The 26,356-nt window shown below is 38.9% G+C and overlaps 1 protein-coding gene across 1 annotated transcript in view; it reads right to left on the minus strand.

Moving 5' to 3' along the window:
* JAZF1 (JAZF zinc finger 1) overlaps positions 1–26,356 on the minus strand; it is an 88,836-nt gene that overhangs the window by 25,349 nt on the left and 37,131 nt on the right. Inside the window, exon 2 of the mRNA XM_009887186.1 lies at positions 5,288–5,484. Within this exon, the coding sequence (XP_009885488.1) occupies positions 5,288–5,480 (193 nt within the window). The 5' untranslated portion in view covers positions 5,481–5,484. The remainder of the gene's footprint in view (positions 1–5,287; positions 5,485–26,356) is intronic.

A 26,356-nucleotide genomic window follows, 5' to 3' on the forward strand; every position in this document is an offset into this window, starting at 1 on the left:
TGTAGTTGTAATACACAGACCTTCCGCCCCTGTAAACTAGTCACCCATAGAGGGAACAATGAAGCTCTAAATTATTTCATCAGTCGCAAGAACTCTCGTTAACACAAGGAAGCTGTAATTTTTGGTCACAGTTTTGCCAGTAGTTGCATTTGAATCCTAAACAAAATCCAGCTGAATAAGAGAAAAGATTAATAGTCTGAGTTAGAAGAATCTATTAATTTTATTGAATAAAAGTTTATATATACACTATTTTAATCTTAGAAGATATTCCCCAAGGATGTAAATAGGACACGATCCTCTTTAGTTTGTTAACTAAAACTACAACACAAACATATTTTAAATCCTTGTAGATATTTAAGAATGTAGTCACAGTAGGTATCAAAAGTACTTCTAATTACACCAGGCTCTAAAAATATACACTAGGTGAAGACTGATTTTTTTTTTTGATTGAGAATATATTAAATTTCACTTTCTGTCTTTAAATCATATATTATATAAAGTCATGGTTCATCACTAGTATGATTTATTAGAAAGAAATTGGCCCATTTCACATGGTATGTTCTAACTGGCGGAAAAAGTGCAGCTTTAGGATTACTGACACAGCTACAAAGCAGTCTTGCTTTCAGTTTAAGAATATGCTCTATATATGCTAAAAAACTACTCAGTCACTATAGATCTACTAAATCATCATTCAGGTATTATCCTCACATGGTAAATGCAATGGTTTCTACATCAATAGTACTAACTTTAAAGCCTCAGTCATAGTCTTAAAATATTGCTGTACTAAATTTTTAGGCATATTTGCTTACAGTATGACTCTTTAGATTATATATTCCTTAAAGTTTAAGGCCAATTCTACAAAGTGCTTTTTACTCCAAATTAAAATTATTACTACTTTCATGTTTTACTAGAAATAAAAAAAAAAAAAAAAAAGAGATTGAAAAGTTAGGTATTTTCTGTGGGTAGAAAAATGGGGTCACTTTTGTAAATATTGAAAATGGGCTAGTTGAAAAAATTTCAAGGAATTTTGCCATATGGAGGAAAGGTAAAATCTTTAAATTGCAGTCAGTCAAAAATGATTGCACAAATACGACTCCCTAGAAAGGCATTTATCCTAATTAATAAGATAAACTAATAGTTAGTCACCTACTTAAATGACAGCTGCAAATCAAAATGGGATTTGCCAATTCTCTCATGGGGTCAGCTATGACCACCCATGAAAACTTCACTCTTTCATCTCCTTCACAAGTGGAAGGACTGACAGACGGCTGCAGCTATTCCAGCCAACCATAGCACCCTCAGTGCTTGCTGCCAGGACTGGCTGCCATCCGCTGCCCAACACGATCAGGCAGTAAGTAGGTCTATAAACCTATTAAAACAGCATAAATGTTATAACTTGTAATCTATTAAAATAAAAATAAACCGGGAAGGAGGTCGGACAGCCAGTTTCTTCAGAGCAAAATATAATGCTAATTATGAAGTTTTCAAAAATTCCAGCTTTTTTTTGGGGGGAGGGGGAAGGGGAGAGGGCAAGTCTTAGGGGTGAGCCATTAAAAAGCCAGTTGGTAGTATTAAACTCCCGCTTTAGGATTTATAAGTAGGCCAAAAATTCACTCCAGGCTGAAATTTACAATCCAAGGCATGGAATCGTTTAAATAAAAAAAAAAAAAAAAGTTGTCATAAATATGGAAGAAAAAACAAACAAACACAAAACAGTGGTTTCAGATGATTTTTGGCACTCCTTTAATGCAAAAGTGGCCTTTTTTTTTTTTTTAAGTCTGAGACTCATTACTGTGAATTACTTTCGTAACTAAAATTGGGACCAGGTTATTTTAATAATGAATTACCAATAAGTTACTATCACTGAATCTTTTTTAAAGCTTTTCAATATGAAGAGATATCATAGTTTTCAAAGGAATGTCAATGCTCTGACTTACACTCAAAAGCCAGGAAGTTAGGGGTGGAAATTTCATCTGTGAGCCACACAGATGTATGAAAACATTTAAAAAAATTAACAGCGTATGTTAAAGATGCAACGTCAGCCCCATTTTTATCCATAACTAGACTTCATTAGTTTTGTGGGTTTAAAATTGACATTTGAAAATAAATGCAACATAAGTTTTTGTGACTTAATTGAGCGCTCCTTAAATAAAGAGCTATTTCGATGTTTGCAGACTGTTAACGTCTTTCCAAAATAAGCTATGTGCTGGTGCTACTTAGCTGTATTTCCCTATCACCCTAAGGAGTCTGTATTGCTGATGGAAGCCATTTCTTTTGCTGAATCCTGCCTGCGAACTCTAGCAAGAGCATTTAAGCCTACTAAACAAAGTCTCCCGGGAGATACTATAGTTAAAACAAAAACTGGAACAAATTTTTAAAGTGAACTTTCTGTAATCATTAGAGGATGCAGGTCTTAAGAAGAAGAGAAAAATTGTTACAGGAGAGGGAACAAAAAGCCAAATGTAAGCAGAGAGCACATGCCAGTCACCCCTGAGGGAAGAGAGGGGACGTATAGAAAATTAACTGCTGCATTTCTACTTCCCACCAAAACCACAAACAGGCCATTTCAGGGGACTAACACATACAGAGTCTGCAGATAAATACATGCCTACCTCATTACCTGAGAAGAGCCTTAAAGAGCACACTTCTTTGCTGAATATTTCTGCTTCTACATGAATAATCTCATTTATGCAGAAGAAGGTGCTATACATACACATGGAACATTTGCAGCATGTATGTGTGTCAGCTTGGAAGCTGCTCAGCTCTGTCTGCGAATTTGGCCCGTAGTCTTTTGGCATGGATTTTTACTGCAAAACTTAACAAACATTCTCTGCAGCCAAACCACCTTGAACTGTTTCTTATCAAATTTCACAAGCTAAGTGGGTTCGTGTCTGGTCAATACATGGACGAGAGATCATTACATGAAATTACACTTTGCTGAAAAACGACAACAGTAGCTTCACAGTATCAGCAAATGGCAGGACTTAGCTGTAAGGATGTGCACAGAGGTGACTGGGATTCAGGCAGCCTCTGGCTTCACCCAAGATAAGACTACCACACCTAGCAAAGCCAAGACAAGCAGCATGCCTAAAGGGAAGACACTACATGGAAAATGAGACCCAAAAGATTAGCGAGGTCCCTGCTTTCTACCTCGAACAAGAATGGCAAACAGCCATAGAGGACAGACACTCTCTGCTGAGGGACATGCATATTTGTATGCCATGTCACCAGCCTGTAAGGTGTGCTTTGCCTTTGGCATTGGAAGCGGCACCATCTTGGAGTTATGCCTTGTGCAGTAACAATAATGCCAGACACGCTGCTGAAGTTTGGTACCCTAACAAAGTATCGAACAACTGAGATGGGAGGTAACAGAAGAGAAACCGCCACTCTGAATGTTTCGTGAATAAACTGGGTCAAAGCAATCCCATTTTATTTTTGACAAAGTATAGGTCTAACGGAGGATAAGGACAATGATTATATTTGAATTCTATGACTCTATGATTATGACAAATACTTAAAATCAACCCAGACGATGTCCTTTCAGGCAACCTAAGGAAAAACAGCCTCTATATTTTCTGAAGTTACCACAACATACATGTTTACCTGTATTCAGAGACGAGTTAACAAGAGTTTGCTCGGAGTACAAATCAAACAGGATCACACAGAAGGAATACTGCAATATTCTTCATTCTCAGTGGATGTAGTGGAGGGTATGCCTGTAGGGCTTGAAAGTTGTGTAGGCACTGCGAGGGTGAAATGCAGGACGATTTACACGCTCTAAATTGTTTCCCTGAAACAGATCTTGCCTAACTATCCTTGGTTTTATCACCTTGCTAGTCAACTGCCATATATACTTGCACTTGAGGGAAAAAGATTCACATCAGCCAATAACAGACATGTGAGCTGCCTATCTAAAATTAGTTTGCTGGCCTTCCTGGGCTCCCTCTGCAGGCACTGCACCAACAGAAAGAGAAATTCAGCCACAGCAGGTCTCAGAGCACCTCATCCATGTAAATTATAACCATCGCAGAGAACAAAATCCTATGCCAAGGAAACACTGAAAAAAAATCTGTAGTTATCAGAAAATTCCCAATGCTTATTTTAGGTCCAGAAAAACTTTTAAGATGACAATGGAAATGGAAATTCTGGGGTGAGGCTGCTGAAATGCAACTCAGTTGATAGTTACTAAAAAAAAAACAACAAACCCACAAAAAAACTTCAGGAAAGAATATACAGTTTTTGCTACCAGGCTATTAAAAACCCTGACCTTGGAACAGGGCTCCAATGGGGAACTTGGAACAGAGGGTGCAGAAAGTAGAAGCTGGTATTATTTATAACCTGGCAGGCAGGATTCCCAGAAACTCATTTAGCTAAAACAAGATGATTCTCCTAGCTACAGGTAAAACAACATTCTGAGTAACTCAAAAAGTTCAAAAAATATATAAATAATAAAAATAAAAGTACTTCAGTAGACTGATATTGGCTTTTTTCTTTAATATTTGATGGAATACGTTTCAAAGAGTACATTGCTAACCAATGTTCCTGACAGATGTGCAAAGTTATACTACCTGACCACATCATGAATTAGCCTTCCCAGGAGGAGCTGTACAAAACGTAAAACAAAAGAAAGCAGAAATTCCTTGACATCTGTAGGATGTCAAGGAAATGAATCAGTTTGTTTCAAATAGGAGTTAATGAAGAAAATGTTACTTTTAAAATTTTCTGTATTACATTAGGACTTTATTATTTAGCTGGTCTCAACGTATTTCCCTTTTTCATATCCAAGGACACACTGAACAACCAATTCATTTCAGAACTTCCTGACAGAGTGTCACAAGGACCACTACAAGTTTTAGCTATGAATTCAACCCCCCTCAAAAACAAACAAACAAACAAAAGAAAGGAAAGGGGCGGGGGGAAGAGATGGGAAGATCCCAACCACTTTTACTTGTATCTTAAACTTGCACTGTACCATGTGCAGAACTACCGATACATCGAGGGTCTTTTGCACATTTGGAATTCCTGGTAAGGTTAGTTTCTTCCAGTAATAATTTCAGCTGCTATTTTTACAGTTAGTGGCATTCTCTGTTTTAGCAAAGAGTTTGGAAACAAATGCCCAAATGCATTTCAGGCATTGCAAACCAAATGCAAATAAAAGAGCCCCAAGCTTTTCTGTTTTATTTTTAGGGGTTCTTCTTCCCAATGCCTCAGTTTGTCTATTGTTCTCCAAATGCCACGTAGCAAAATTGCTAGCTTATTTGGGATAAACCAAACAGTAGGTGCTTACCTGTAGGAGTACTACTGCGAAACGAAGAGGAGGGAGTGATTGGAGGGGTGACTGGAGGAGTAAGGCTTCCACTGCTGTGGCGAGGTGGAGTAGATACATTCCCACGGGACACTGTGCTTGACAAAGTCAAAGAGAGTTTCGGCTGAATCTTTTTCTTCAAAGACTCCTGCTCACGTCGAGCTGCATCAGTCATAAATCTAGAACAAGGACAACCATGAGGACAAGAGGCGTGAAACACTGTCCACAAGCAAGCTTTAGGTAAAGGTAAAGTAGTTATTTTTCACCCTCAGTGACCAAATGGAGCTTCAAACTCAGCCATGACAAGTTCCTCCACAACACACAGATTTCAAGAACACAAACTTCTCCATCAACAGCTTTATTCCAGTGTTCAAGATCTGGGCTGTTTGCTTCTGATTTTGATAGAACTTATATTAGATATCTGCATCATGTGCAAACACACAAGTTTTTTTAAACTCCAACCAGAGATCATTGCGCACAGTATTATAATAACTATACTCAATCCTTTACAATAACTACACTCAATCCTTCTGTGAAAAGGTAGCTGAGTAGCTATAACAGAGAAAAATGTTACAGGCATTGAATCTGAAGGTCAAAGGGATAGTATGAATTAGATTGTGTAGATACATCATTTCCAACTTAGAATAATCACATCCTTCTACAGGTTTTAGACAACGTTGCCCAACATTAAAGATGTCCAGTTACCAAAATGAAGTTCCCAACTCCTGAAAACCTAATGAGGTCCCTCTGTAGAGCTTTGGTACATGCTGCTGAAGGCCTAATGCAACTAAAGGTTGATCTCCATGGGATGCTGAGAGGGAATGCCATCAGCACAATGCAAGGTGTGCACCAGTAGTGCAGTAATTCCAGCAGTGCAACTGTTTGCATGGGATCTCTCACCTGGAATGAAAATAGCTTTTTTCACTTTTATTCTGATGCCTTCCACAAAAAAACAATTGAAGTGAAAAAGACCACTTTTATTCCAAGTGCCTACACAGAGTTACAACAGAACACCTGATACTACATTATGATGACATTCAAAGCATCACTGCTTGCACCTGTATTTATCCTCACTTGAAAGGACTAGGGTTCCCCCATGACGGGATCTCTGCAACTCAGACTTAGCATTCAAGCAATATTTTAATCCTCTGTCTCTCCCCTCCACTGCATAATGAGCCATCTTGAAGGATTCCTAAGACAGGCTAAAGTAAATCACCTTGTCCATACAGTCCTCTGTCCTTCATGCTAAAGTACAAATGACACCTGTCAGTGAATAAAACAATACACACTAGCATGGGACGCAGAATAAGAAGTTAAGCGACACCCAGACATTTGTCTGACCAGGTTAGGCAGAGTAAACCAGGTTTTAGCCAAGACACAAGCTTTACATAACGAGCTCTTGCAACCTTGGCAAACCATGAAGGGCACATTCAGAGAGATGAGAGCACGATGCTGGCGGTACACTGACCTCGCCTCAGAGCTAGCTGTCACCCAGAAACTCACATCTGCAATCCAGTAAGGAAACAGAAAGACAAAAATTACCAGCAATTACTTGTATTGGACTAAGTGAGGGTGACCTGGCTTTCTTTCAATAGTCACACTCTCCTCAGAGGAGCCTAGGAAAGAGAACAAAGCAGACTCAGGGATAGAAGCGGCCACAGAGAACACGTCTATGGAGGAAATAATGAAGATGCCGGGTGTATGTGGCAAAGTTTTGGTAGTGGTGGGGGCTGCAGAGTGAGAAGAGGTCAGGGTCTGCCTGGTTTCAGCCAGCTCCAAAATGGACCCACCACATGACACAGCTGAGCCCATCAGCAAAGCTGGTGGCATCTCAGTGAAAATGTATTTAAGGAGGGGTAGAAAATGCTGGCAGTAGAGAGGAGAAGGGAACAGAGGAGAAAACAACAGAGGGAATGAGAGACTAACGAGGTCAGAAGAGTAGGAAATGCTGCATGGTAGAGAGCAGGTATGTCCCCAGACGCACTGCAGCCCATGGGTGACCAACATCAGAGCCCAGAACAAGAGTGACAAACAAGGGGTGGCAAAGAGAAACCACTACAACCTGACCCCAGCCCCTGCATCACTTGTTGCCTCACTGAAGGGACTGAGTGTGGCCTGCAGTGGTAGCAGGGGAGGAGACATGTCTGGAGTGAAGGTGAGCATGGGAAAGGGGGAGGAAAGGTGGCTTCCCCCCCCAAGTGTTTTAGTGTTTTTCTTTTGTTTCTCAATAACCAACACCCAAATCAGTAATTAAATATTTATGCTAGTTAGCAAGAAATTAAGTTAAATTAGAATCATAGCATGGTTTAGGCTGGAAGGGACACCTTGAAGGTCATCTAGTTCCAACCACCCTGCCATAGGCAGGGAATTCCCTAGATCGAGTCTGTTTTGCCCGTGACAGTACTTGGTAAGCGATTCCCTTTATTGCAGCCTGTGAATTTTCTTGCTCCTGTTCCTCCTATTTTCTCCCCCATCCTGCTGGGGTTGGGGCTGTGCAGGTGAGTGAGCAGCTATGTGGGTACTTGGCTGCTAGCCGGGGCCAACCCATCACTCTACCAAATTCCTTGTCGTGTGACAACTATATATGCTATGTGACCAAACTGCCTGTCATGTGACTTGACGTTCCTTATCACAGGAGAACACATGGAGGCAACCCCTGAGCTACGTCCAGAATTCAACAGAGGACTGGGAGATCCACCTTTAGCTCCCAAGAAAGAGCAGCAGACCCTGAGGAGAGGGAGGCAGAGAGAATATTGTTACACCAGTCATCTGGTTCACAGTTTATATCCTGCCATCGTATGAAGAAGGATCAGGCCACAGGCTGGCTGGACAAGCTGATTCTGCAGACCGCAGTACCACAATTGCATTGAACATGACCATCAGATCACACTGGGTCTCAGCAATACATAATATCTGCCACAGCATCTACAACATGGTGCTGTGGAACAGTCCAGTTTCTTCTCCGTGCCTCAACCAACAGTTTAAATTAATATGAATCACTATATTCGCTTGGGCTCCATAGAAACCCAACATTTTGTGACAGCTCACAACACACGGGCTGTTTGGGTGGAAGCTGGGTAGATTCTACTGGCTGTGAGTCCAGACCTGACTGCATTTATGGAGAGACCTCCAAGAAACAACAGCTCTCATGGAACAGTAAGGGGTGCACAGAGAAGTGGAAGGGGGAAAGAAAAAAAATGGGGTTTTAGGCATCTGTGTGAAAGAAAAATGTGGCCTAGATAGAAAAAAACCCAGCTCTTTTTCAAGAGATCTGTGTGCTTTCACACACCCTAAAACCACTGTGGTGTAAAATTTTAAGTACCATTAAAGCAATAAAGATGTATCCTGTCCATCCAAACTGTGAAGCCATTAATAAGTGGATCTTTGCCATGATACATAACATCAACACACAGTCTGCAGACATTAATAAACAGATATATGACATGAAAGCTTATCTTCCTTGAACAGAAACAATACATCATGTCAAACCCAGATACGGCATTTTTATGAAGTTAATATTTAAAGAGCAGATATCCACAGTAACAGTTCAGTTTTAAATTCTCTTCTCTGAACAATGGTGCAGATGATATCAACGAAACAGTCCCCAAATAGAAGTCTCAATTTCATTCAAGAAAAAAGAAGGAAAGGGATCTTAATAAAATGGGCATTCAGTACACATTTGCTTTCCTCTAACTAGGAAATGTCTAATTCGCTATATTTGGAATTTGTACTATGATGTATGCTTGCTTCTGGATGGGAAGCCTTATTCCTTAAGAAAATGTTATGGCAACATTATAAATCCTTGAAAACTTGGAAGATAACCACAAGTGTGAGACATTAAAAGCAGGAGCATAAACGCTGCTATTTAATAAACTCAGCCACAAATAACAATGTTAAAATAATATTGAGGTATAACTAGTCTGGCTGCAGTTCATAAAAATTGGGAAAATTTGAAGTTATAGCTGAAACCTCTCTGTCCTGTTAACTTGCTCCCATTTGGGCTAAGCATGTTGGGTATATTCCAAAACATCATTTGTTGTGTACACTGTGAACCTGAGAGAAATGGAAGGCAGAGCCTGTTGAGAAGTTCAGCTCCTGATATCTCAAGTATGCAGTTAACCTTTTCAGATCTAAATAGTCCCATACGTGTTTGCTGAAACACTGGCAGTGCTATGGTTTTGAAAAGGAAACTTTTCTAAATGGATTAAAATAAAACATTTTTCAGTATTTTAATTGAAATGCAGTATTGCACTTGTACCTAACTTTGGTGGTGTTCTTCAAAGCTTACATATAAGCGTTTTAATGGTGGGTATAGAATGACGTTTCTAACTAAGGCTTTAATTTTCACATTGAAAGTACATTATGGTTGCAACATCAAGTGCTCAGAAATGAAACATGCTAGAATTAAGGTTGAATACTGGTCTCTAAATTACACAATTGCATACAATTTTCCCTGCCTCATTTAAATGCACAAAATGCATGGGAAACAGAAAATGAGCTGTAACTAACAAAGGCTGCTCAAACACCACTTAGGTTAAATCCCATCTCCTTGCTTAATAGTCTCTCTCACCGTCTTCAGATCCATCTCCTTGCTGAGCAAATTTACCTCTGCTATTTTCAACTCTTATTCTTAAGTCCAAAACCCTACCCCTCTAGTTCCACCACTACACAGATTTTAGTCATCTTTGCTGTTGCACGGGACTGTGTTTACGCCTCACAAGCCTCTCTCTCCAAATTCAATATACGATGTAGGCGCAGTGGAATAAGGAGAAACATTCGGTTCTCAGTCATTCATTGACCCTGTTTTGACAAGCATAGGGTTTGGGTACTTTCTTGCAGATGGTTGGTAACGTCAGGGAGGAGCCTGTTTCTTCAAAGGAAATCTCTTCTAGACCCATTTTTTCTTTCCTCACCCTTTCACCTTCTTAATAATTCAACTCCCTGCTCCAAAACACATAGGTGCAATGATTTCTGAATCAAGTGCTCACAGCAACTTTAATAAACATGAGCAAAATATAGTATTTTCCCCTCCTCTCATTCCCTGGAATGGTTCAAGTATTTTTATTGAAACTTTCCCAAGAAATTCAGCCTGAAGGAGACACCCAGCATGGAAAATTTCAGCCCAAACAGCTGAATGTTGGCAACATAATAAGCAACTAAAACAGTCTTATAATGGAAAGTGTTGCACAACCTTCCATATAGGTGGCAATATAATACAAAGAGCGTTAGCTGTTGTTGCCAACATAAAAAGTCACAAAAAAAGCAGAGGTGATGTTAAAATTTAAAAAAGCCTTTTCAAATCAAACCTTTTCAACGTTTATAAGTCTCATTGCCCCCAAAAGCTTTGGAATCAAGGAAGAAGAGAAGCAGAACACACTCTCACAGAAATTTTCTTGAGCTATGAGCATGTACTGACTGTTTCGCGATCATGCCCCATCATCAGTATGACTCATGTGATGATGTCACTGTTAGTTTATCCTAAAACTCTTACTATGCACAATTCTAAGACAGTTTTATAGCTCTGGACACATACACCTAGACTGAGGGTAAGGATAGTACAGTGAGTTGCAAATAAACTGAAATTTTTACTTCAGATCTCACTTGAAAGGGAAAAAACCAAACAGGTTCCCCTTCACAATATATCTTCTTAATAATGGTCATAAGGGCACAAGGTACCCTTTCCTCCTCTTCCTTGCTGTTATGCTGATGCAGCAAGTTACCCCTACTTGGTCCAGATCTGGTTCTATGTCCACAGGCATTTATACAGACAGTTAGTAACATGCATCACAGCTACCTTGTGAGGTATGAATATTAATTTGCTGCATTTGGTTGCTTCATGATCTAGTCTCTAAAACATACACAAACAGAGGAGATGATGCAATCAGCAGTCTGTCGTTCTCCAGTTACTGCATACACACACTAGAGAGGGGAGCGGGATTATTCTGAGCTTGCAAAACACGTAGATTACACTGCGGAGATGCTCGAGCCCAGGACTGCTTCAGAACACTGTCCAGTTGCACACCAGCTTAAAAAACAATGACAGCACTACCTGATAATAACACACATACCTTGCCCTGTGCCTCATCACTGACAAGCTGCACTAAACCACAAGGGAAACAGGTATCAGAACAGACTGAGTTCTGACCTTTTTTCATTATCACACAGAAAATTATGGAAAAACATTGTTAGTAACATTCAGCACATATTCACGTTTGCCTAATTTGGCTGACCTGTACTGGGTAAAGCCCATCACCTTTCCCAGAACATGAGAAATCATTCTGCTAAGCTTCCATCACTCCTGTTTCAGCAGACTGATCCTTAACACTTGTCAACTTCAAGACTGATTGGAAAGAGGAGGAAAAAAAATCCATAGTGCTTTATAGCAGATTTGTGCTATCTTGTGGCTGTATTGTATCTAGATCAAGAGTGGTCAGACTTACTTGACAGATGGGGCACACACTAGCTTAACTACATACTGAAAGCCCGCTTTAATTCTCCTGCTACTCTTTATGCCTATCAGAGCAAGGTGCTGGTTATACCTGCTTTTCCCCTCAATCTTTTCCCACTTTTGTCTCAAGACGTTTATGCAACTCTTTGTCAGTGCTGTACCAAGAGAAATAAGGAGGCGGGGATGGTAATTTTAGCTCCCAGTCTTCCTCATCACATTAGTTTTTTTAAAAAAAAAAAAGGCTGGGGAAGAAAATCACCTCTAGTTGCACAGTATTTTAAAACTTCAGGAGACCTCTAGTTTGAAGAGAGATTAGGAGGATCCTTTTTCTGAAGGCAGGACCCCATTTCAGTAGGGTGGGACACTGTGGAGCCTGAAATGCACTAATGAACTCCTAAGTCAAGAACTTTCCTCCACACCCTTTGCTGCCTTTACAAGCACAGATAAAGCAACATGGTTTGGTTTAGCTAATGCTGGGAAGAGAAGACAACTGTGAAGTTGAACTGTTTTTGGGTTAAGGAGAAGTCTGGTGAAATCTAAACAGCGGGAGTTAAGCAGTAGGTTTGGTCTTGTCTCCTGGGAAGGATGAAAGGCTTTTTGCTGTCGAACTTCACAAAACTGGGCCAAAGCAAAGACAATCAATGTCCCCAGTAACGCCCTGCCACAGTATTTGTGTGATAATGAGGAAAGAAATACATGAGCAAGTTTCATACCATCTATTAACTCAAATTAGTTGACGAACACCCTTGAGCACTTTCACATACCATTCTTTGTAGTTTGGGGGAAACAGAAGTATTCTGCAGCTCTGCACAAACCTCTCTTGCTTCACAGAAGCTATCAACCATTTTTTTTTCTTTAGAGATCTTCCATTACAGTTCTAGCAAAACTCTAAAAAGAAATGTTGGTGTGAAAAAGCCCCATTAAGATGTGTGCATAATCACACACATGCCTCCACGCTATTTAGATTACAGAGTATTTCTATAGTGCCAAAGCATATGATTTATACAAAACTCCCTTTTGCTTGTCTTGTTTTTTTTTCTGATTTCACAGAAAACATCAAAAATGGGGAAGAAACAGCACAAAATCATACTCCCCTCTCAATTACTCCCCCAAACCTATATCACATTTCACAGGCCCTAACCTGACCAAACAAATCATTAAAGGGCATTTCTAACTTTCTGGAAAGTACAGTTTCAGCCCAATATATATTGTAGAAACATCATGCATCGGAGTTGGACTTCAACATGCACATCCGAGATCAGGTCTTACAAAGGAATTCAGTGTTCGTTCTCAGTACCAGTCGTACTCAGACTCATCTATTGAAAGCTTTCCCTATGTCCTAAGTAAGGAATATTTATGACAAACTGATGAGTATCTTAAGAGACAGGACAGAATCAGATTTCTTTTTATTATTAGTCTTAGGAATAATTTATTGCTGGTACACTTCTTTCATTTCCATTATTCAACCTGTTTTCTTGAGATGTAAAAATATTATCACCACAAAATCAGCTATAGTATAATACATGATGTAGCAGAGATTATTAGGTTGCACGTGTAACTTTAAAAAAAAAAGTTAAAAGCAGACTTTGCATTGCATTTCTGTCTCATCACTGAAAAGACTCGAACACAACATGCAGTTAGTCATACTCATATTGCTGTCAGTAGACTCAAGGCTGCAACCTTAGGAAATCTGTTCAATATCAGCAAGAGTTCAGTGGGTATACTTGAGTTGCCTGCTCTTCACACATTCTTAAAAGATACAATAAGACACAATACAATATCCACCACATAGATATTTTGTGCTTCTAGCATGGAAAACTGATTCAGAAGATAGAGTAATTTCATATTTAAACATATGTAAGTGGACCTAATGGACGATGATATGCCAAATAATCTATTATCACTCAAATGGATTAAACATAAAGCAGCAGTTACCTAACCATCCCAAACCATATACTCGCCTACAGAGAAATGTGTGTTTATTCACTGTTGATCAATACAAGCAGTGCTAAAAGTACTGGAAATTTAGTATCTCTCAATTTTGGCAATATACAGACAAAAATGTCAGTGTGAATTACATTTCGTATTTAGGTTAAGATAAATCCCAAACACTGGACATAAGCCCTAACTTTCCATTTCATATTTATTTAATATATTACATATTTATTATATTTATTTTAATGTTTTCTGTTGTGTTTTTCACAGTTTTTTTCTCCTTTATTCTGTTAGTACTATGCTCACACTTATTGTACTATATCTACTTATTTGTACTATATCTACTTTTCACGGAGCACCAAAGTAATCTTTAATTAAAAATTAAAAAAAAATAATAATTAAATAAGTGTTGTATGTTCCCCCCACTGTAAAAACAGCCGTTTACTTAGAAATGAATGTTCTGTTCTGAATCTTGTAAAGAAGGATTTTTTTTTTTTGTCTGTTTTTTAAACAACGTGGTGTTTTGGCTTTTTCTTTCTTGAATTTGTGTAGGTCATACAGCAAATGCAAAATCCAGGACTGCATTTTATTTTATATTTTTTTAAGATTGACAGAAAAAATGCACACTGAATAGATAATATTAGAACAGTAACGTAATCAGGACAGATGCAGTCTTATTTTAGATATTTCATTCATAATGAAAGTTCATTACTTATCCCCTAGACTGATCATGGGGACTTGAGGAGAAGCCCACATCATCTTTCTGCTGTTTTTAAAATAAAAAAGGGACGTTTCTGTGTTTAAAAGGAACAAAATTAGAGCTCACTGAGATCAACTTAAGACAGCAAAAGTAATTTCCAAAACATTAGAAACATATTCCTAGTTCTCTTCTTTTCCTCTCGCACTCCTTCCCCAGTTTTTTCTGCTCTATTTTGAAGTAAATGAGTGAGTTTCAGAAAGGAGCTATAACTTATCTGCAACTTCAAAATTCTGTAATCTCCATGGAGTGAGAGGCAATGGTTAAACAAAAGAGATAATTCAAGCAGGTAATTAGCAAGAAGGCAACTGCTGTTCAGCATGATATTGTCACCTCTGTCACTAATAAATAAGAGTTTAAAAAGTTGTGATAACCCTCTCAAGCCCATCCCATCAAAGTGCACACTATATAGCTGTGCTCTGCTTCAACATAAACTTATTTCTTATCAGACTAAATCCAGAATTTTGGCATTGGCAAAAAAGAAGCATTTGGATGGTGTAAACTTGCAGACTTTCTTGCAGTTGGGATAGATTTTCAGAACACTGCAGCAAACCCTGCCTTTAGCGTAACTTATCAGTCATCATTTCAAAAATCATCCTCCTTGCATTTACTAACAGGTTTATTAAGACATTCATCAGCCTTGGCTTTGCTTACAGCCATTAATGAATGAACCAGCCATCGCCTGCTGCTAACAACTTTATGGATTATTGCTTAATTAATTGTTGAATATAACTTCATGAATCCTTACATTTCAGTTCATATCCTTGCTAATATAGAAGAATAATGTAATGTCACACAACCATAAAATGTTAGAGACCATAATGAGAATCTTAGCAGACATCACTATCATGAAATACAAAGGACTATCTGTACATTTAAAGTATTTTTGAAAATATGTAATTTTAAAAATGCACTGACAGTTTTTGAATTTGCATCACAAAACCCCCAAATTAATTTTCTTAGTATGAAGATACTGTAATGACTAAAGACGGTCTTACATGAAAGACTACTGATGGTATCTTTTCAGTAACACTCTATCTTAACCTATCAGTTATTCAATTTAAATATTGTTATTTCACATTTTTTGACTTATTAGAGTACTATGTGCTTTCACATGAATGAAGTGCAAAATTCTTGAAGGCAGAGTAAAAATTTAACTTTTATTTTAGTGGGAGGAAAGTGCAGAGGAGTTAAATTGTATTTGCCTTTTTATTTGTAGAAATTGTAAACTTTAATAAATTTCCAATCTCCTTGGAGAAGATGGAATTACGCTGCTCATAGAATAAAAATAAGGGGTCTGTATCTCCTGAGTTTGACTTGAACCTCAAAATAGTTCTTATGTGGGACTAAGTAGTGTACCAGCCCTGCTCTGGCTCTCTGCACAGGCTCCAGTATTGTCAAATTGCCTAGTTCCAGTAGGACGTTTTACTTTCAGATGTGCTTAACCTAAAATATCATATTTTTTCCATTACTGGTCCACCCTCTTTCCTTCTTGAAGAGCTTATTATAACTATTTATGTAAAAACAATTTCTTTCAGTCAGCCCTACATAGAAATAGATCTGTGTATGCATGACACGCACTTTTACTGTTGGACTCAGTTTGGTTTTATTGATGCCTCAAGGACTTTTAGCTTTAAGAAGCAGGGAGCTGAAATGTCAGATGTTTTATCCCTGTAATGTTCCATTTATGTCTGGGTATTCTTGTGTCATTTCATACCAAGTTCTTCTGAGAATTCAAGTCAACACCCAAAGACAGATTCATCAAGCAAGAATTTAAAAATAGATAGTATCACAAAGCATTGCTTACTAGCTATAAGGATGTCTAATATCAATCTGCATAAATAAGCTAACCTTTGGTATTTTACACACTAGTAGTCAAACACATTAACCAATACGTTTTTCAGTCTTTCAGAAACGTGTCACATACTGTCTGTAGTAGCTCCTCCAGCAGCATCGATACAGTAAGCAATCCAAAATATCCATTCAACAAAAAAATGGTAAAAAAAGAAACTGTGGTAATAAGCTGCATAGTAAATTAATTCTTAAAACCTATAGATGCTGTTTTTCTCTCAAATACAAAGACACCAAAGTAACTTACAATGCATTCACTGTTTGATTTCATTTTTAAAGAAACACTAAATCTGTTTGGGACAACACTGATACAGAATATGATCCTCCCATTGAGAAAGAGCATTCGGCTCAAAAGATGCTCTCCCAAACTTAAAATGTAAGTGAGGATTTAGATGGAAAAGCATTTTTTAAAACTGATTTATTAAAACTGTATTCAGAGTACTGGGTGGGGTAAAGCTTATAATGGAAAATTGCAGTAATCTTAACATTAGGAATGTGAAATGTCTGGTCTTAATAAACCAAATTTTCAGGCATAGTGAGTTGTTTGGAAGGACGATAGCAACTTACAAACAAACCAGCCCCACTAAAATGGCAAACTGAACATTCTCAATCCTTCAAGACTCTGCTGCAATGAGTCACACATCCATAAAAAAAAAAGAAAGGTTCCTCCTAAAAGGCAAGAAAGTTCAGGTGAAGGTAGACAAGGGAAAGTGGAGAAGGAAGAAGATAACCATCATACATGGTTTTGCTCTTTTATATGAAAGGAAGAACGAACTCTCGTTTCTGTAATTATGTGCTATTTTAAAAATGTACCTTTCTACACTTTAAGCTGATTTGCCTGAAGGAACAAATGACTGACAAAGTTCACAGTTCATTATGTAATCACTGTATTAGTAGTTTAGAGGGGGGAAAGAAAAAGTACCTAAGAATCAAGAATAACTCCCGAGGTTCCATTATTCAGCTATGCGGTGTAAAAGCAGAACACAGATTTGCATTTCGAAATTTTGTCCCCGTTAACTCTCTGAGTGTGCTATTGTACCAGACCTGGGCACGTATGTGAGTGCAGTAAATCCCCCTGTTTCACTCAGTCTAACAGAAACCATTCCCTCACGCCCCTCGCCGGCAGCCACCCTCCCTCCCACCTCCAGCTCGGACTGATCTGATGAAACCCGTGAAACCCTGCTAGGATGCGGAAGAAAAGGACTGACATCTGAATAACTAACAATGCGCTGCCTCTCAGGCAGACAGCAGGGAAGTTCCTTCAGCGCTGTTTGATCTGCTTTGCCGGCGTTATTGCAGAAAGCCAGTTTTTCATTAGGTATGGAAAAAAACCAACCAACCCAACACCCAAAGTTGAGATGCAGCCCACTAAGTGAGATTACAAATGCACCGTAACACAATGATTGAAGAGAAAATAGATGGTGTAATACAGAAAGGCCTAAGACTTGCAAGTGGAAAAAAGTATAAATGACTATTTTAATTAATTTCCTAATGTAAAACACAGCTGTAGTAATGTTGGCAAATATCACCTGCCTATTTTAAGTTCGTTAAATGAAATCATGCTCTTTAATTGGGTCTTAATGTACAAAAGTATGTTTTATTTACTTTTTATTACAATATCAGTATTTTAACTTTCAGTTCGCTTGTGCAAAAGCTTTATAAATTACTTGAATCACTTAAATCTGAATACTATAATCTGCAGTTACAATGTACCAGTTTGAGTTTCAACAATTAAATGCCTTTTTTGTGGACTCCCGCTGCTATGTGAACTAGCTGTAGGCTATTAAAATAATGAGTCCGGACTGAGTCATCTGATCTCAGCCTTGGTGCAAAGCCTGAGGAAAAGGACTTAGCCCACAATTCCTAGTCTGTTTACCAGACTAAGACCAGACTGTTGGAAGCATTATCCCCGCGCTCCCTTCCTCCCCCACACACCCCGGCCCGCCGCCGACTGCACTTTCGCCGGGGGAAACGCGGTGTCACAGAGCCCTCTGCAGGCGCCCGCCGCGGCGTCGCCTCACCGGCCCGCCACCGGCCCGCCTCACCTCACCTCACCACCGGCCCGCCTCACCGCCCCAAAAAATGCCCCCTACTACTTCCTCCCCCATCGTTAAGAGTCACCTTTTCCAGAAGGATCCGGAAAGGGCTGTAAGGCGAGGAGAGGCGGGAAAGGGCTCCTCACGGGAAAGGGCTCCTCACGGGAAAGTGGAGAGTCCTCATCAACGGCATCTGTGAATTCGGGATGCCGCAAAGATCTCGCTTTTTTGAAGTGTGGATTTACGAAGCAAGGAGGCATGAGGAAAGGGGACTTGGTGGCCTAGGAGATCCCTGACAGGCTCCTCGCGCCATGGCTCCTTATCGTGATCAGCTCGCACACCACAAAACCACCATGGTAGATTTGGACACCCCAAGGGATGCTTTAGATAATTTGGCCTCATGCAACTCTAAATGTGAAACTCTGTGTCAGTAACAGTAATGAGGAACAAAACCTAAAATCTTCACCTACTTCACCTTCAGAAACCTCACCAGCACCACCCGTTCAAAGGGACCAGCAAAAACATCCAACCTCTCACATCCTCGAGACGAATCCAAAAGCACCGGCATTCACTTTTTATTTTCAGCAACACAAAATACATCTTCCTGCAATGTCAGTGTATAAAATACGTACACACACATGGCATGTGCACATGGTGCTGCCTAAAGCAATATCTACCTCAGCTCAAACTCCAGCTGGTATCCAGGGACCGATACAGTCTATATTATTTTTAAGTTAGTTTGTGTGCCAAAACATATAATTTATCTACTTCCTTGATCTTTCTGCAGTTTTTCATGCTGTATGAATACGTACAGGGAAGATAATTAAACAGGGAGCCTTCTCTAACAAAGCTCCACAGCTTTTTTTGGTAGATTTACCATCATTTCCACTTACCACTCCTTCTGGAAAGATGAGAGCTCTACCTTTTACACTTCTTTCTTTACACTCCATTTACGTTTACATGTATTACCAAACCACACTTGCATTTCTGCCTTGTTCTCCAGTAACTTTGGAGAAGTTCATTCCACCACTCCTTTTGACTCGGGGTCCTTTTGATCTCAGCCCTCTCCATTTCACACCTCTGCTCTGATTCAGAATCCATGTCCTGAATTTAAGTAGCCCTATATTGTTGCTAGTACATGTGTTCACATATATATACACACACACACACGCGCGCGCGCGCACACACAGAAATAGACATGTATATACACATACGCTCTATTACATGCATAGATATTAATTAAATATCTGTATGTATACTAAACATATATGCATGTTCTTTTTTCATTTTAATAGCCAAGTAAATTCACTTCTTTTGAGGGCCAAAATAATTAAAAAACGAAGTTTAAATATTTGAGACTAAGACAATATGGCTTTTTGAGGGCTCTTACTCATGCAGCACATACTTAACAGGATTTAGCACACACAACAGAATGATCAATTTGTGTGATTCCTGATGGTTCTCTAAGGTAAACCCTGATAAAAAGCATCTGTTTTGAGAAGAGGAACCCTTGTAATTTTAGATTTATTTTTTTTAACATGTTTTAAACTCTAGAGAAGTTTGCAAATATATTTTGAGATCATCTTAAAAGCTCACAAACCAGAAAGTGAGAAAAGAGAAACTCAAATTTTGAAATACTGTAATAAACCGTAATCAGGACTGACATGATTTTTTAATTTCTGAGGTTGTCAATAAGACGACACGATACCATGCATCCCTTTCTGCTTCCCGAAAGGCTGGCAAAGAGAGGAAATGCGGCAGATAAAATGCAGAAACAGCCTCAAAACACTGCTACCGCTATCTGCATTCTTCAGTCAGTGCCGAAGCCGTTATGCCATGGTGTCTTCCAATGCATATTCAAATTCCTGTTTTATTTCAGCTACCTGCAAAAAGCTAGTCTAATGAAATGCTTTAAATGCAAATTTCTGCTCATCCTATGAAAATCCTAAACCACACCAGCCTCTCTGCAAACATTAGCCACGTTTAATAGCTGACCTAACCAACTACAGGGACTTGAAACCTCTGGCTCTCTCAGCTAGCACAGCGGTTCCCACAAGCGCGTGCTTAGTGGTTCCTTGATGGTCTACAAAATAATATTAAACGGCAGTTCACTAGAAGCCAGAGGGTAAAATTTGGTGCATTATGGTCTGAGAAAATATTGCATGTTGATTCTGGTCTGCTGAACTGCTACACTGGAGAACCACTGTCCTGGTCAAAAGGCACAGGGCCAGGGTTTGCTCCCGTTTCTACCCCGAGCATCATACATGACCCTCCGTGGGGGCATTTCACCCACAACCCTGACCCGGGCCAGGCGGCCCCTTGGCAAGGGGCACTCCTCTCATGTCAGCAATCACGTAGAAAAAGAGAGAGTTAAAAGGCAGACAATGAATTAGCTTCCTGTTGCTTGTCACAAGTATTTCCCAAACTTTGCTTTACGTATTAACATGGTACTCTCTCTGAAAATGGGAAGACTTTTTTTTTTTTTAATCTTTGCGATATTAATTTTCAGATTTAATTTTGTTCACTGGAGCTAAAAATCTATTAAACCTCCTCATGCCCCTTTCCTGCTGTGTCCACCTTTAGCATATTTTTTAAGTCTGCTTTTGGCATATTCCTACCACATAAACTACCCATCAAATACTGAGAGACTGGAGAGATACATGTCCTTCCCCCCTCAAACCTATGTCAAGCACCAGAGGAGTCATTTTCCAACCTACAGGCCTGGCAAACAACCTATGGACTGCTGTCAATAATAGCTCCCCCTAATGCTTTTAATTCATCAGTCAACATCTGTGGTAAAAAACTTAATGCTTTAGGATAGTGCAGTGACACAAAACACTTCGCTTCTTGCAAATCTTTAAGCAAGAGCTTTTAATCTTCAAATGATTTAATCCAAGTCCTCAAAAATGTTTTAGCTGTTTCTAAGGCCAGCTTCTTAATTTTTTTCCCCCCATTTCTATATTTATCAATTAAAAAAAATAATCTAAAGGCTCTTTTATTAATAGGATCAAGGTAGAGCTCAGATCATCTTTCAGAATGAATATTTTCTCTAGAAATGATGAAATACAATGATAATAAATATTTCACAAGTTTTCTTGGGGCTGACTTCCTAGAAACTCTGAAAGACAGTCCTAATCAATCTTTCACAAGGAGAGGGGGACAAAGAAACATTTCAAAGAAAGAAGAAGGATTTTTTTTAAACAAATTTTTGCAAATGCAAAAGTTGTGTGATGAACTGTCTTCCCTGAATCATTATCTTTTTCCTTCAATGCTAGTGTCCTTTTTTTCTGTCCAAATTGATTTCATAAAACAGTTTTTCATTCACAGAAGCCGATTTTTACTTGAACTGCCACTTCTTTACAATATACTCTCAGCATGACGAAAAATATAGGAACAGTAGTTTGCAACAAATTTTACTCAAGAACTTTTAAAGCTACTGGGATTTCCTGGATCACTCAGGTAGGCTTGCCCCTTAACGCAGATCCCTTTCTATAAAGGGAAGAATTTGAAATTGCTTTTATAGTATTTTCGTATATGAACGCTCATATATAATCAATTACAATACTTAAACTCCTCTCTACCCTCATATCAAATCATGTCTATTGTGCTGCATAATTGAGAGGAAAGAATAACAAAACCCTATATGCAGGGCCCATACCTTTTTTTAAACAGAAGACTCATAAAGGTCTGAGTTTTTTAAAGGCAAAATATGAATTTCATAAAGGCAATATGAATTTTAATGACAATTATGAAAATAAGAGCAACACAAGTTGTTAATTTAAATGCAAAAAAAATTCCTACATTGATTTTGGTATTGTCTGAAAGCCCTATTTGTCCCTTAAAAACAAACAGATTCAGTGAATTTTTCAATAGCTGGGGAGTTACTACTGCAAAGCTGTCAAACACTTGACCCTACTTCGATAACCCTAAATGAGATTTTCAGATTAAATGTATCAGAATTAAGCTGGATATTGCTGAACATACTCCTGAGCTGAAGTGTTCTTTACCCTAGTGGCATCAAAAGATTAAATATATGTAATATTTTTATTTGCTTTTGCTGCAAACTATCGCGAAACACTATAGTCTACCAAAATAAAAACAGAAGAAAAAAAAAAAAAGAGACCTGGATTTGCGGCAAAAATTGTGACACTTAGCACCTAAAGTTAATCCCCTCCCCAAGTTACCTCCTTCCCTCAGATAATAAACTTCATGTACAGGCTGATCTATTTTCAGGGGCAACATAACAGCAACTTGCTGGAGCTGCTCAGCACCATTTTTATCCTCATCTCCCACTGACACTGGAGTAATTGAAAACACTTGCGTGAGGTGCTCAGCAACTTGCAAAATCAAATACAAACGCCAGCAAGCTTCAGCGCTGCTCAAATCCTGCATGCAGTGGAATGAAACCATCAGGGTCACTGCAGCACTTGAGTGGGAGCCAAGGTAAGTAGAATAAGATGGGAGTGCTACCACAGAAAGACTCGATACTGGGGGTGTTCACATTCTTGTCAGCAGCAACTCAACAGCACATGGTGACCTGATGGGACAAGATGCTGCAAAGGTGAATTAAAATGTGCAGGATAGAGACGTTAGAAGTAGTTAAGGTGGGTGTTTCACTTACAGTAGTCCCATGATAACAGAAAAGAAGGGTTGGTTTGAACTCATCTACCACAATGGAAGCTCAGTGTTAAGAAATAAATAGGTAAAATGACATGCTCATTCATTCCAAACAGCTAGGCTCATATAACTGTCCCTAAATCATCAAGATTAGTAAGACATTGCCCAATTCTCTAGTTAAAATGACAGTGTGTCCGTGTACGCCCATGAACTCATTGAGAAAAACTCTCTCTAGATCATGATCATTCGACTCTCCCAGTAACTTCCCAACTGGAGGGGAGCATCACCCTTGCTTAGACTTATCTGACACTGCACACCTGGAGAAGCACTTCAGCACACCATGTGCCTCCACATACCGGATTGCAAAGAATGGGAGCTGCACAAAAGCTGGCACAGTTTATGGGGTTAAAGTCTCAGCAACATCTACAGACTGCTCCCCCATCCTCCCAGGGGTATTGCTGCTAACTCTTATGGGCCAGAGCATAATTTCAACAACGTCAATGCTTTCCTCATTCAGATTATGGGAGAACACAGGTGATGAGGATTAAGAGAAAATAAAATTTGAATATCTTCAGCATAGCAGAGGAAAACCACACCGTGGTGTCATGATTTAATGGCAGAAACATGAACACGAAAAGCATAAAATTTAAAGAAACTCTGACAGAAAATAACCAAAACCCCTGAGCACTAACCCTCCTGTCCCCCAACCCACACGACTGACGCAGGAATGGAGGAGGGAAGCTACTCAGAGTAATATTGGCAGTGATGAGCAGACGAGAGCTAATGGAAGAAACAGAACAGTTCAATCAGCCATGACATCAGGCTATCAAAAACAATCTGGCCATTATCACATTAAAAATCCATTCAAGTAAACAAAACAAAAATAAAGATGAGAACAGAAAGTTTAAGACTTGCTTTACCAATGGATTAATGACTACAATTAGCTGGTAACACTACAAACCAATCTATGCAAGCTAAACGTTATTGTCCATATTAATCGGTTTACTACTGAGAAAACTCTCTCTCTGCCAAAATCTGGTTCTAAACCAGATAGACATCTGATTTCCTTTCCAAGAGTTGATGCAGTGGTTGACTTGTCTTCTTAAGCCTTTGGCTATCACAGCAAGTTAGAAATTGGAAAATAACTCTTCATAATTTTTACCCATTAAAAAAAAAAGAAGTCTTCTCCAGAGCACGCAAACACCACAACAGCCACAGAACGAAGTCTGAAATTTTATTTTAGATGAGCATCTTAAAAAGCTCTTAATTTCTCAAAGAATAACTTAATGAACCATTCACTGTGGGTTATAAACATACATAAAAGCCCTTACATTTAAATAAACATGGGGATAACATTGTCTAGTAGATGGGAGTTGGAAACATTCTGACTTCAAATTAAAAAAACCCAACACCTAGTTAACAGTAAGGAAAATTTACCAAGTGAAACAAAGTTTGTCATTTGGCTTCAAACCAATATTGAATGTTTTTATAAAATGTATGATCTACTCCAGATCACACGGTACAGATTTTGGACTATACTCACTTAGGCTGCAAAAGAGTGCAACTTCTTTCCAGAAGTGGTGAGGGAACTTCCTTGCCTGTGTTTCATCTGAAGTAAGGCTAGGTAACCATAAGGATCCATCCTGTACTATCAAAAGCTTTGTAAACCTTGGTACAGACAATTGATCAGGGGCCTGTTCACAGTTTGTAATTGTGAATATCTCTGTAGAGCCATTTAAATGTGTTACTCCTTCATGGGATAAGCAGGAAACCACTGTTGAGCAATTGGGAAGAACCTCCTTCCATTAGTTACTGAGATCAAGTTAATCTTTCCAAGTCACCACAAATTCATCTCCTTGCAATACACATAAACCTCCTCATCTACCTCTCCAGTCCAGTGTACTTCACTTACCTAATCTTGCTGGTTTACTCCACTTCACTGATTCTGCCATTGATGCAGAGACAAGGGTTTAATTTGGCTAGTCCCAACTACCTCCTTGAGAAGCACCTCTCTTCTCCATTGATTACTGAGGGAGGCAGTGAAGTCTTCCCTGGGGAGTCTAATCCCTAGTTTCTGTGAACACCTTCTCAGTGTCAACTACCAGATACGGATCAAGAAGATACCACCACCCAGATTAGCAGTCTTTCATATCACAGTTCATTTTACCCTCAACATTAGCAGGGTTTTTTTCACCAGTTTTTATTTTAAAAATCTGAGTCAATTTGTCAGGGAAACGACACAGAAGAGGTAAGGTAGGAAAGAGAAACCTGAGCCCCCCAAATAATTTTTCAGGTAAAGTATACATAAGACAAGCAGCGACTGTCACCACTCTTAAGAGTCACCACTCTTTAGAGCTGGCCTCTAAACTATATGTTGCTTGAATGCATCTTATCCCATGCGGCTACAAGTAAAAACTACCTTCCTGCTGTCAGACTTAGGAAAAAGTACTTTATATAACTGTAAAAGATGAGGCTACATGTTTGCATGTTGGGCAAATTTCGGAGAGCTTCCTCTAGCACAGAAGACATACAGTAAGAGTATTCATTCCAAAATGCTAAATTATAGACCGTAAAATATGTGTAACATCAGTACTACAGTCATCTTCACATGGTGGCTCTCTGTTGTCATCATAAGAACTTAACAGGTAAACAAAAGAGACGTTTTGATGTACAAAACCTTGTCTTTTAAGAAACATGAGGAATAGTTGCTTCTGTGGTGGTTTTGTTTCACTTTTTTTTTTTTTTAAATTGAAAACTTGAGCATAATCAAGACAACCAGCACAAAGAACCATAAAGATTCAACTCTTTACATGTCTTATTTGTTTCCACTTTGGAATAAAGTGCTTTCAAATATTCTGGCCATTTCACCACTGTTGTTCTTGGTTTTGCAATTCTTAGTCAAGGAAACGAACATCACTAAGAAACTAGTAACTACATGTGGGAATAAACAGCTGAATCAGAATGTACTTTTCCCATTCCTCTATCATCATCATCCAGGAACTGACGAAAGAGCCCACAACTGGTTTCTCTGCTGGGATAATCATCACCTCTAGGTTCATAAGATACTATCTCACTGTCTTCTTTAACAATAAAAATATTAAAAAAATAATTAAAAACAGGACATGTAGAACTCCAATGAGAGAAGGGTGCAGGGGTAAAAAAGGACTAGTTCGAAATTTTATTATAAAGGTTAAGCTGAATCTGGGAAATTCTGAATTTCTCCTCACATACACCAGTGAAACAGGCACACCTGTGAGATATGCCAGTCCACAGAAAGCAGCAACTAACTTCATGTTCGCTGGAGGAAACTTCTGTTAATATTTCAAACAAAACTAGTTTCTGTTGTATTTACTTACAGGCAAAACTGCAATCTAAATATCTCTTTCCTACCCGTTGAACTCAACTCA

Source organism: Charadrius vociferus, unplaced genomic scaffold (genome assembly GCF_000708025.1).
Source record: "Charadrius vociferus isolate BGI_N301 unplaced genomic scaffold, ASM70802v2 scaffold366, whole genome shotgun sequence".
Lineage (NCBI taxonomy): Eukaryota > Metazoa > Chordata > Aves > Charadriiformes > Charadriidae > Charadrius > Charadrius vociferus.